Raw genomic sequence first — 13,493 nt, 5'->3', positions numbered from 1 at the left:
TTTAAGAGGATAAGTTTGTTGAGGACCCTCTTGTGGGAAACTCGATGAAAATGACTCAAAGCAACGCTGTGATGATTTTATGTTATTAAGAGAACATGGTTGAAGAACTTTAAATGAATTCCAGCTGACATAGCTAGGATGTCATATTTGAAGTAGGGATATGATGTGAATTTTCTATCATCATTTGTTGTTTTGGTAGTATTTCGTTTTAGTATAATGTGGTAGGATATCTACCCTTGTGGCCCAGCCACCCAGCTGACGCTTGTATAGCAGGAGCTTTAGTGCATTGAATTATCCTAAGTAAGTGTTCTGTCTAGAACTTGTGTAGTTTCATAGAGTTCCTTAGAGTAATACGATTGCACATCTAGACGGTTTAACCAAGACTTGTTTGTCTAGTACAAATGATATTGCAAAAGAGCTGATTATTAATTAAAGTCTTACGGGTTTCACATAGTAAAAAGTCATAATACACCAAATTTGATGAGGTACTAACGTAAGCATAAGCATTGATTAGAGATAATTTTGGACCTTCCAAGCACAAATGTTCTCTCCTCCGAGTGCTTTATTCGATTTGCCTGCATCGAAAAAGCTTGAATTAATCATCAGTGCAGAAATTGAGAGGCAATTTTTTCCCTTCGCTATTAGTCATTTCACGTAGGATGCTGTCATTGCTTACTGTAGTCTAGTTATCCAATACATTCTCATTGACAAGTTATGATATAACAGTAGTATATTCGGTGTGATATTACAGTTGAGGTTTGTACTGATCATTTCCACCCCAAAATTAAAGTGGGTAACTAATAAGTATTGTGTTATAAAAATACGAATTGTTTTTCTAATGCTACTAAAAATTGATTTAATAATCTTCTCAACACAATCTAGGTCCTACAAATTTTCAGTTGGGAAAGTACTAACTACTCCGAACATATAAGAACGAAATCTGCTAGAGATTGTATAATTAAGGACGTTGAAGATAAAGATTGTAAAGAAACTTGCACACTCCAAGATAAATTCATCACTTGTGATGGTCAAATCCTTTCGAACATTGAGATTTTAAATTTATTGTTAATAAAAGACTGATATACACTATGCTTCAAACACAAATTTCTGATGGACAATGATCGGTACAAAAGCAAGCTATATTGATACCGACACATACTTTTGTGACGGATTGATTATTCAAGATCCATCATAATTTCAAACATATACAAGTGAGTTTAGTTATTTTGGGGGGAAATATAAATAGTAATAAATAGATAGAGAAGTGGGAGTTTGAAGATTACATACCCTAGTGAAGGTGAAGGGACTTCTTGTCGTGATGATGAGGAGACAATGGATCATAGGAAGTAGAGACACCAGCTTGGCCTTCCATCATGTTAAGTTGAAGCATGTTTCCTGCTAAATAATGTTGTATTGCACTGTACTCTTGCCCCCCTCCTGCTGGCATCATGCTTAGTTCCTGAAGCCTCTCATTTTCTGCTATCTGAAACAAATTCATGTTAATTAAAAGTGACATAAATGAATAGCTAGGGTTGCTTAACACATGCTAAAAACCAATCTGGTGCATTAAAGGGTAAGGGCTGAACCACAGGAATTTATTATACATAGCCTTATCCTACATTTCTGTAAAAGACTGTTTCCCCTGCTTGTTTAACAGATGTTAAAGGGACAAATTAAGGCTATAGATGTATTAAAAAGTACCTTTGATCTTAGAAATGTATTCTCCTGCTCCAGTTGAATTTCCTAATTATAAAATTAAACAACAGGTTGAAGATGTTTATAATGTCAAACAGTCATAGTGATATCTGTTGCAGACCAAAACAATTAGAATAGGGGTATGTGGTATAACCTATGCTGCTCAAATTCTTCAAAAATGTCTAACAAGATATGTGTCGGATACTCCAAAAATAATGCAATTTTGGAGAATCCGACACAGGTGCACTTTTGAAGAGTCCGAGCAACATTGATAGTAATAAGTTTCAAGCAATTACCCTCTTCTGCAAATTCTCAGTTTCAGCTAGTATCATCTCATGCTGTTCAACCACAAGAAACATCAAAGCCATTAGTATGAGGATTTGTATTAATTATGATCAACATAAACATTTTGCTACTTAGGTTAAATATTTTCACTACAAAATAAATAGATTGAGCTGAATTTGTGTGAGTCAAAATGAGTTGAGTTAATAATTAGATGGACAGGTCATCATTATCCCGTGCATCTAATAAGTACTTGAGTTGAGATGAGATTGAGTCAAGATGTGAGCTAAACAATAGGTCATAGCCCTATTTGTCCACCTTTCACCTAGTTTTAATTCAAATGACAGCCCGAGCACTTAAGTTATGTGCAGGGCTCGGAAAAGGATCTGACCACAAAGGTCTATTGTACGCAACCTTACCTTGCATTTTTGTGAGAGGATGTTTCGACGACTTGAAACCGTGGCCTCCTAGTCAAATGATAATCGTTTTGCCAGATACTCCAATACTCTCCTTCCAAGTTTTAATTTATTTATTTATTATTTTCTAATAGCTTGTTTAATTACCAAAAGTTTTTGCTTCCTCTCTAATGACTCCATATAACATATCAAACAAAAAAAAATGTGAAGGTTTTCATTGATCAATTTAGGGCCTAGGCTATATATTTAGCCTAAATCAACCCAACTTTCAGATGAAATGAGTTGAATTGAGCGGATTAAAATGGTTTGAGGCAAACTTGGACATGTCGAACGAGTTATACTTTCATGGGATAATTTTGCCACGCGCATTGTGTCTATCTCTTATAGTAACTTATCTAAATTCTCTAACTGGAAAAATATGTATTGTCTATATAGTATCACCTTTTTTGACCTGATTCTACTGAGGCCTCTTTCAAGTCGATTCTCCAACTGCTTTAGCTCCCTTACATTCAAAGAGCCTAAGCCTTCACCAACCAGATGCCTACACGTTGATATAAAATATTATGTGCAATATAATTTTTATAAAATTATTAATGGAATTATAGTTTTAAATTCATCCCAAAGGAATACTATATTCATGACGTTACCTGTTTGAATTCTGCATCATCTGTATCTGTTGGCGCAGCTTTTTTGATTCTTGTTGGTAAAACTATATCCATAATCATACCCAAAATAAATAATTTTGTTTTAATTTCGCAAACAATTATTTAGGAAAAATTAACTCTAATCAAATAGCTCGTATATTTAACTAATAATAATCCATCGCTAAATAAGATTACTGATGAATTCTTATTAATTATTTAACCAGAAAAATTTATGTGTCACTAATTCCTTTGTGTTTTGTGTAGCAGTGATGGTTTTGGTTAATCAATTACCTGAGCATTGAGCTCTTGAGTGGTGCAAGCATTAGAGTGTTCTGCAGTTGCCTTCTTGTACCGCTCAATAGTTGCCTTAATGCTGTGTATACCAAAAGTACTCAACATTGTTATACTATATACTCAATAAAAACAATAATATATACCAGCGAAATCCCACAAGTGGGGTCTGGAGAGGGTAGAGTATATGTAAACCTTATTACTACCTCGTGAAGGTATCTATAGAGGTAATTTCCAAAAGACCCTCAGGTCACGTACAGACGATACTCAATAAACAACGAACTATTTGAAAAAGGAAAAATGCAAAAAGCACACTAGCAAAGAGTAAGAAAGGTGAACCTAATATATTCCTTCTATCCCAATTTATAAGGCAGTATGAGTATGAAACTTAAGAAACAAATATTTTTGAAACGTGTAATCTAAATAAGTCATATACATTTGTAAGGTTATAAATCATCTTATTAAGAATATGTTTGAGAAATTTAATTTCTAAACAAATATGACAACCTTTTGAGGTATATCAAAAAGAAAAGTATTACACATAAATTGGGATAACAAAATGAATCTGAGAAGCGATTCTTTTCAGGTATTTTTTCTGTCCAATTTACGTGACACTTTTCACATTTCGAGAGTTAAATACTCTTTTTTTTTTTTACTTGATTCTTTTATGTTTTTCAAATGTTTTTGAATTCTCAATTATTGTGACTTATAATATTATACTTTTTTATGTAGTTTTCAAATAAGTATGTACTTTTTATTTCAAAACACTTAAAGATTATATACCAACAATGTCCTAAATTAGGACAAAACAAGCAGTACTTTTTGTGTATAAATAGAACATGTCAATAAAACCGAAAGCTAACGTCGGAAACAAATAAAGGCAAGAGAACGACTTACTTATCAGTTAAAGTATTGATAAGAATTAAAATCAAAATCTGTGATGCAAAGCATAAGTTCAATTAGTTTTCTGAAGTTCTCTCTTTAATATCATTAATCATATCCTTTTTTTTTTTTTTTTTTTTTTTTACCATTTTCACTTAAAGGATGTTAATATGTAGTACCCAAAAAAAGGCGTTCCTCTATGCTAATAGTATTAATTTTCCATATTCATGCAAAAGAAAGGGGACATCCTGGAGAAGTAGCATGCATGCATCAACTTTTTAAACATGTAGACGTAAAACTGGAGATAAAATCTAAGAGAATATACGTATTCAATAGTATTATAAATTTACTTTCACTAGAATAGATACAAACAATGATATACATAATGGAAATGAATCACGTCACACATGCATGATAAGACTTCTTACAGTACTCCTTTTAGTGCATATCAGTCTGGCTTGTACTCCTTACACTTTTTCGTGTATAAACCAATATTCTTTGTGATAGTTAGTATTCATTCATTTTCTTGCGAGTTAATACATAATAAAAATCATCCTAAACTTGACACCAAATTATAACTTTGATCTTAAACTTTGACAGTGCGCAAATATGACCTTTAACTATTCAAAACTGCACAAATATGACCTCCAATCCTACGTGGCAAAACACGTGTTCAACACGCAAAACTGGGCGCGTCCAGCTTAAAATCTAAGGGTACAATACATAAATATAATCTTAAACTTTGATAGTGCAGAAATATGACCTTTAACTATTCAAAAATGCACAAATATGACCTTTAAATGACTTTTCATTATTAATTTTTTATTATTTTTGGCTCAAAGATGAAAATGACATCTAATTTCTTTTGTCATTGCGGAAAAAAAGCAATATTGAAAATTTATTAATTAGGTGGGTCATCCTCATACGAAAAAACTGCGCGGATATATATATATTATAAAGCAGAGGGCCAATTTAAGTTATATAATATATCTAAATATAATTTATTTAAATATTAAATTAAAGATGAAACTATACTAATAATAAAAAAATTATAGTTTTAATAAAACGTTATTAAGGATAGTAGTAGTAGTATATTAAATTAACGTTATTACAATGTTATTAAATTAACGTTATCAAATTAACATTATTACAATGTAATTAAACTAACGTTATTAAAATATTATTAAATTAATGCAGGGGCGGATCTACGTGGTTGCCATGGGGTTCACCCAAACCTCCTCGATAAAAAAATTACGTTATATATATAAGGTAGAAAATCTATATTTATGTACGTATATTAATGTTGAATCACATAAAACAAGACACTTAGATAGTCCAGTGGTGTTATTTGCTCTTCTTGGATGCTTTCTTCAGCCTACTGCGCGGGTTCGATTTTTTAATTAAAAAAAGTTAGGTGTTGCAGCTATAGAAATAATAATAATAATAATAATAATAATAATAATAATAATAATAATAATAATAAAAACGACGCCTTTTTAATACAAAAAATAAAACTTTGACAGTGCACAAATATGACCTTTAACTATTCAAAACTACACAAATATGACCTCCCTCCAAGTCAACCCTTTTAACGATGTGGCACCGTGTGATTGGATTACCTTTCCACGTAGGTGCGAGTGAAACTCACGCATGGGGTTGCAAAATCAGAAGTCATATTTATTCAGATTTTGAATAGTTAAAGGTCCTATTTGTGCACTGTCAAAGTTTAAGGTTAACATTATAATTTAGTGTCAGTTTTATGTATTAACTCTTTTCTCGCGTATGCATGCAAGTATATATGATTCGAACCTTAATTAGCATATATAATCTCTGATGCTAGAACAGTACTGCACTACTGCTTGGGAGATCAGAACTAAGTACTTCAGTAGGAATTAATAATCATTTACTGATATCAAGAAAACCATATATCGTTCCAAGGGAGAACGCACTTTTTAAAAAAGAAAAAAAAAATTAATTGTATTCTCAACGTCTCCTCACGTGCATGTTTGAATCTCTTCATAGGCCAAACACGTAAAAATTAATTTTTTTATAATGCTAACAGTAAGGCTCAAACTTCAAATTTTGAGCTGCTCTACGGCTACAATATTGAAGTGTGTAATTATTTTATCTAAAAGTTTAAATTATTAAAAAATTAGCACATTTTTATTTACATAAATTTTATCACACACCGCTGGTGGATGTGGCAATTTGTCTTCCGGATTTTGGCATCTCCTGATCTCATGAACTAGCATCTGAGGTGAAGTTAGGTTTCGGTGGAGGGTTCAAGAATATGGTAGATTTTTATTCCTAAGATTCAAAAAAAAAAAGTGACAAACTTTTATATAAGCTTCGATTAGGATAATTAAGAAACATTCAATCACTTTGAACTACTCAGATCACAATAATATAATAGTTTAAAGACCACATGCAATCCATAACATGACGCTATATAGAGAGATAGATCGGTTGTGTGAGAGCAAATTGTGCGCGTAACATGTGCTACACAGGCCGCACTCCATCTTTCCATTAAACGCGCCTGTTCTAAATTTCAAAAAATGAGTATTTTGTTCAGTTTAAAAGACATAGGTTTTCAAGATATCTCCAGATAGGACTCCATCTAGTTCCACTATCTAGTGAATAAGTGGTTCTTTCACGCAGAAAGCAAGCCAAGCCCTACAGGGTGAGCATCTCCTAAAATGCAAGCACTATTGGTCGATATAATGAGAAAATGTCCATTTCTTTATCATGATATTAGAACCCTCGTATTATATTGTCTATGTTCCAAGACTGAGTGTTAAAGAAGTATTAGTATCACACATCGATGGTGGGTGTGATAATTTGACTTCCTATATAATTTTGAATATCCTTTATCTCACATAAATTAGTTTTGAGCTTCTTCACATATTGAAACTCCTTAATAAAAATTTTGACTCCGCCATTATGAGCTAGAATTATGAGGAACAGTGTGGATTATTGATTTTGTTCCTTCAGTTCTGATTCATATTAAACCTAATCCAAGCACAATTACCACAAAATCAAAATAAGTAAGAATGTTTAATTTCTACATTGAATTATTTTATGCACTTACAAAACCATCCAGACACCAAGATATGGGCGAATAATGATTACACTGATATCAAGAAAAAAGTGGATGCTTATGAAATGACATGCTACGTCCACAAATTCAGATATGATTATTGCCAATCTTCACTCAAAAACACACATATAAACAAATTAGAACACACATGCATACATACAGATAATAAATTAACAAATCAAAGGAATTACCATCACTTACTTGTTGTTAGAGTACTCGTAGACACGTCCACGAGTGGAGAAAACAATAAGAGCAATTTCAGCTTCACACAGAACAGAAAGTTCATAAGCCTTCTTCAACAGTCCATTTCTCCTCTTGCAAAATGTCACCTGCCTATTTGTGTTGTTCTCTATCCTCTTTATCTCTATCTTTCCTCGTCCCATCTGTCATAGTATTAACATAACTACTTAGCCACCCTTCATTACATGTGGCTGTAATGCCACTACTGTACGTTAATTAGCAAGAGATCATCATGTCAATGTAACCGAAAAAGTAGAAAATCTTAGAACAAGAAATTAATTAATTAATCCCACTCTTATATGTTTCCCTAATATAGGTGTGTGAAAATCATAATTCAGAGCGAGGTCTTGTACTGAGAAAAAAAAATTAATACAAGAATCTAAGCGATAACTCACATCATCACTTTCTTCCATATTTTTGTACGAAATATCAACCAAATTAGTGTAGGAATTGTTTTTTTCTTGAGAGAAGCTAGCTCCAAATATAATAAAAAGTAGTACAAGTGTTTTTCCAATTCCCTTTTTTTTTTTTGCCTTCAAGATACATAAATGATTGACTCATGTATGCAAGAAAAGAGGCACACAAAACAATCTTATGTGAACATAGCTACACACAAGATCATCTGCTTCTAGGCGGTATTTTCTACAAAGAAGTCATCGAGCAAAATATTTTTCGACAAGAGAGTCGCTCAGGTGGTAAAGACCCTTCACCTATAACCACCAAGAGAGCCAAAAGATGAAAGCTTGCAGAGAGGGATTTAAAAAGAACAATTTTTTCTCGTTGATTGATAAAAAGGAGAGAACTCATGAAAGAATTAAAAAATGAAATATTTCATATTAAAACCATCATTCTCTAAGCTATGGTTGCAGATCTAAAACTCAAATTAATTTTGACTCAGTTCCACACGAAACTCAAAATTAATTTTGCCATAATGAACATTGAGAGAAACATTTCAGAAACTGCAAAAGAAAAAATGCATGGAAGAAAGGGAAATTTACGTTTTCAATAAAAATAAAAATTCTTTCTAAAATTTGATGCTATGTAAATACCAACGTAACAGACCTGATTGGCTTGAATTGAAAATATTGCTATTTTCCTGCGAACTTGAAAGCCTTTGGGAAAACTCACACAACTTCCAAAGACTTCTAATGAATGAAGAAAAAACACAATATATTTATATATGATATTTCTTTCTTTGTATATCCCTAGTTAGCTACCCTAAGACTAAGTTTTTAATAATCACTTAAAATTAAAGTGAAGAGAGCTGGCAAAGAAAATGACATTCAAATGTCTTTTTTCCAGATATAAACCAGACGTAATGCTACAGCCTTGTTTATTGCAGACTAAAATTTCACCTATTATTGCAAAGAAGCGTGTCATTTTCTGTATGCATAATACACAAATACATAAATAGACATAATATGCATAATATGCCTCATCTTGTATGCATAATACACAAATACATAAATAGACACTCAAATTTGATCTTCCTTGACAGACACGCACTCCAGTTTTGAGAGTGCACATCTAGACACATTAACTTGATCTCAAGTAGCATTAAACACTCCAACTCATCATTCCCATTGTGTCTCGAGCATATACCAAGTGCACTGAGATGACATAAATTTGGAAGGGGTTGAGATGATCATTTTTCTAAGTTAGAAAGTTCAACTGACATGGTGAAGACAAGTTGAAGTGTCTAGCTAGATATGCATTCTCACAATTGAAATGCTTACGTATCGGTTGAGGCCTTTGGGTATGTTTATCTATTATGCCCTTCTTCTATTTAAACATTTCTCATTTTCATTTCTAAATATTTTGAATTGTTAATTATTATACTTAATAATCCCTCCTTCCATTTTTATTTGTTTGGTTTGACGAACCCACCTCTGAAGGAGCACCAAATAAAATGACAATTTTATAAATCACCTTTTGAATATAATATTTATAATGTTTTGGAAAATTATTATAGTTAGTAATAAGGGTAAATAAGGAATTAAGTGATAAATAATATCTTGATTTTCTAAACTGGCAAGTAAAAAAATGGACATTATCTATTTTTAGTATAATGGACAAGTAAAAGTAAATGGAGGGAGTAATATTCATGTATATAGTTTTCAAATATATAAATTTTATTTTTAAAAACTCAAATATGTTTACGTCCAAATTCACAGTTAAAATTCAAAGAAATTTAAAATGTGTCACGTTAATTGAAACTAGGAGAGTAACACTCTCGTTGAACTGATATTTAAGTAATTTTAACATATGGTATCACATAATGTAACACTCCACACTTTCGAGCTAGAATGTGAACTATCCTTCATACATATATAGACTCAAACCTAATGATTTCTATTTAAAAATAAGTGTGAAGATCAATTCTTTAGTGTGGAAACATCTTTGGAGATGAATTTAGGTCATAGCAATCTCCTAGCTCAAAGTTGAGTTGAGAACTTTCCTATCGACTGAGCTCTAGTATTGGCTTTTACTAGGGTACACTTCAAATGATCATTTATCTTAAAATATAAAGAGTTACATGGACTATTACCTCCAACTGAAAGGTATTTTAGTACTCTTTCCAACGCATCCAATTTCACCTTAATTTAATACATGAATGAAAAGTTATGAGCATTTTATTGAACGGACCAGTAAGGGTCCACGATAGGAAGAGTGACATGGAGGTTATGCTCCATTTTAAGAGTGTGGCACACTAGCTAGCTCTGCTCCAGGATAAAATCGTCCCACACCAATGGTCACAGCGATGCTAAAATCTCATTTTCCTTCATCTTTTGAGGGCAAACTAGTCATTTACATCCTAAATAAACCTATAACTAATAAAATATTTTTCCCCATCCCATGACACAAATCACCATTACCTCTCCTCCCAAACTCTCAAGAACATCAAAAAGAAGGATTTTCTCTCCAAATATTTATACTTTCAAGGCTCCAAATTTATTGGATTTCTCCCATCGTTCATCTCTAAGATATATAAGAGCAATACCTTTCATGGGGAACCCTGTTCATCCCCACAGGTGAGTCAAAATTCCACTTTAAGTCGTGATTCAAATATCATAAGTGTCGTTCTTGAGTTTTTTTATAATTTTCTTCTTATATGCTTCAAGTATTGTGAATTATTTCCCAAATTAAGGTAGTTCTTGAACATACAGTCAGTTTTCATAGTCGAGGTTAGTTTCACATAAAGTTTATGACTTGATAGTTTGTATTGAAAATTGCATTCATGTTGCAAATGGTTTAACTATAGTTTTGTTATTAAGTATATTCAAAGGTAAGCACTACAATTTATGAAAAGCCATGTGTGTATATATATATATATATATATGTATGTATATATATATGTGTGTGTGTATTAAAACTTTCTAAAAATCATATTAATCTCTACAATATTGTAACAAGAATTTTTCTTTCTCTGTGTGCCTTGGCTCTAAATCATTATAACTTACTTTATCTTCTCAAGATACGATAACTTTTTTTCACTTTTCAAGTCATAGGAAAAGTAAAGAGAAGCTATTGTATCTTCAGAAGAGAAAGTAAGTTATAATGATTTAGAGCCAAGGTTCACAGAGAAAGAAAATTTCTTGTCACTGTATTGTAGAGATTAATATGATTTTTAGAAAGTATTTTAAGACTTATGATATGATCAACTATTATATTTTTGGGAGAATTATTTAGCACCGAATTGGGTATGAGTCCGAGGTCGCATGCTTCATGACTACGTTGCCACCATAGGTTTGTCTTTGGACTAAGAGTTAGACCCATAATTAAGTTATGTTTTGTATTACACCTTGACAAGGTGTAGGATGACTATTCTCAATGTGGGCAAGACATTGGACTCCATGTTGATCACATGGTTTATACCGGTTAAGAGAAACTCCCCAAATTTTGAGAGACTCAATATTTGTTTAAACTACTTATTATTTATGATGATTGTATCAAAGGTATTTTCTACAACATTTCAATTAATTATTTTTGGAATTATATTTCATGAGGTATACTATTTAAATTTTTTTAATAATTCATTCATTGTATTATTTTATTCTCGGCAAATTAACAAGAGAAGAATTGGTAAGTCTTTTATTTCACATCTCCCTAGTCATGGCATATGTTATGTTTTAAATTTCAAAGTTATGTCAGTTTCAGTTTTACTTTCTCTTTTATGTACCAATACATTCAAAGTATTGAGGCTCTTTTTGTTCTATATCATTTTATGATATAGATTTTGGCGTACAGACACGAGATCCCAGTCAGACCTTTCATTAGACCTTCCTTGTATCAACTTGTGGTGAGTCCTCTAACATCTGGAGGAATTGGTGATAATTTGTTAGATTTTTCAACTTATTAGATAGTTTCAGTCTTAGTTGTTAGCTCCAATAAAGGTAGCTTGGAGCCATGTCCTAACAACTCTTTCAATTCATGAGTTATGGAGGCTTCATTAGACATTAGACAATTGGATGTTTTGTTATCCTTTTAAAATTGATATTCAGTATTTCAAGTTAAACTTTATCTTATTTTTGGAGATTTAGTGCATAACTATATTTATAGCTTCTGCATAATTTCAAAGTTAAGTTATGAACAATTTTCCGGGCCAAGGGTCTGCTTGGGATCACTCTTGATTTCAGGTGTCATGTTACATCCAAGGTGTAGGCTCGGGCGTGACAAACTTGGTATCGAAAAATAAGGTTCAAGTGTCCTAAGGTGTCTATGAAACCGTGCCTATTAAAGTCCTAATTATGAATGTGAAGCGCCCCACACTTATAATCAGGAAGCTATATAGGGAATTTAGAAAAGTTCCTTTTTTTCATGTTCTAGTTCGTGCAATGTAGTTACCCAAAGAGAAATATTCTAACCCCTACTCTTTCGCATTTCAAATCATGCCTCCAAAGCAAATCTCTAGTCAGTGAGCCACAACAACTTTTAACATCTTAACTGGAGCCAATGTTGTATTTGTATCTCCTTCTCATGAGATACAGACCTATACTAGAGTCTGCATTTCTATTCCAGATGTATCTACTGGGTCCCACCTAGATAGTTCTATAAAGGCTCCTAAAATTGGTTTTGCTCGTACTCAGTCCCCTTAGGGTGTAGTTTTCAATGCTGAGTTCAGACAGACCATTCAAATGTTTGCTCAGATTGTGTCATCTTAGTATCATAGGTTAGATAGTGTTGGTTCTGCTAATGATTTTGCAGACACTACTAGAGTCGATCAATTCATCCAATTGAACCCTCCAATTTTATTGGGTCTAGAGTTGAGGAGGATCTCCAAGATTTTATTGATAAAATAGAAAAGATTTTTAGGGTCATGCATGTTAGTGACACCAGAGGAGTTGAGTTTGTAACTTATCAACTAAAAGGTGTGGCTTATCAGTGATATGATGAGTGAGAAGGGATTAAAGGTGAGGATGTTGAATCCACAGTTTGGGGAAAAATTTTTGTTGTTTTCTTGATCACTTCTTTCCTCAGGAGTTGAGATAGTCTAAGGCTAAGAAATTTGAGAATTTGAAGCAAGAAACTATGAATACTAAGGAATATGCTCTAAATTTTACTCAGTTATCTCGCTATGATACATAGTTGGTGTCTAATATAAAATTCAGAATGAGGAAATTTATGGTTGGGTGTTTGATGATATGAAACTAGAGTGTAAAGGGGAAATGTTGAACAATGACATGGACATTTCTAGGTTAATGGTGTATGCTCAGCAGGTAGAGGAGGAAAATAAAAGGATAGCAAAGGTTGTGGATCGTCAAAGCAAAAAGGAAAAATCAAAGGATTATAAGGTGAACCACAATAAAATGGTAATAGGTCTTTCTTCCATAAAAGTTCGTCTGGTTCAGCCCCATCTTTGGCTAGTGTACCTATGCCTGATTCCCAGTCCCATGGTAGTGTTTCTTAGAGGTCCTCTAAGTACCCTCTTTGTGCCAAGTGTGGTAG

The 13,493-nt window shown here is 32.5% G+C and overlaps 1 protein-coding gene across 2 annotated transcripts; it reads right to left on the bottom strand.

Moving 5' to 3' along the window:
• Window positions 1-407: 407 nt before the first annotated feature.
• On the bottom strand, window positions 408-8,765 carry LOC107879769 (agamous-like MADS-box protein AGL11). 2 transcript variants are annotated; one of them, XM_016726729.2, is made up of 9 exons: window positions 8,610-8,765; window positions 7,509-7,690; window positions 3,329-3,410; window positions 3,041-3,102; window positions 2,835-2,934; window positions 1,992-2,033; window positions 1,702-1,743; window positions 1,288-1,483; window positions 408-575 (listed from the first exon to the last, which is right to left on the bottom strand). In XM_016726729.2, exons 2-8 carry the CDS (start codon window positions 7,688-7,690, stop codon window positions 1,289-1,291), a joined length of 705 nt encoding a protein of 234 aa, XP_016582215.1. In that variant the 5' UTR covers window positions 8,610-8,765; the 3' UTR covers window positions 408-575; window position 1,288. The 2 variants fall into 2 exon arrangements, with proteins under 2 accessions (XP_016582215.1, XP_016582207.1); XM_016726721.2 differs by having other exon boundaries at window positions 7,943-8,620.
• Window positions 8,766-13,493: the final 4,728 nt, after the last annotated feature.

This window comes from Capsicum annuum, chromosome 1, assembly GCF_002878395.1.
Source record: "Capsicum annuum cultivar UCD-10X-F1 chromosome 1, UCD10Xv1.1, whole genome shotgun sequence".
NCBI classification, from domain to species: Eukaryota; Viridiplantae; Streptophyta; class Magnoliopsida; order Solanales; family Solanaceae; genus Capsicum; species Capsicum annuum.
The sequence above is the reverse complement of the archived record's forward strand: the minus strand, read 5'-3'. Positions and strand labels throughout refer to the sequence as shown.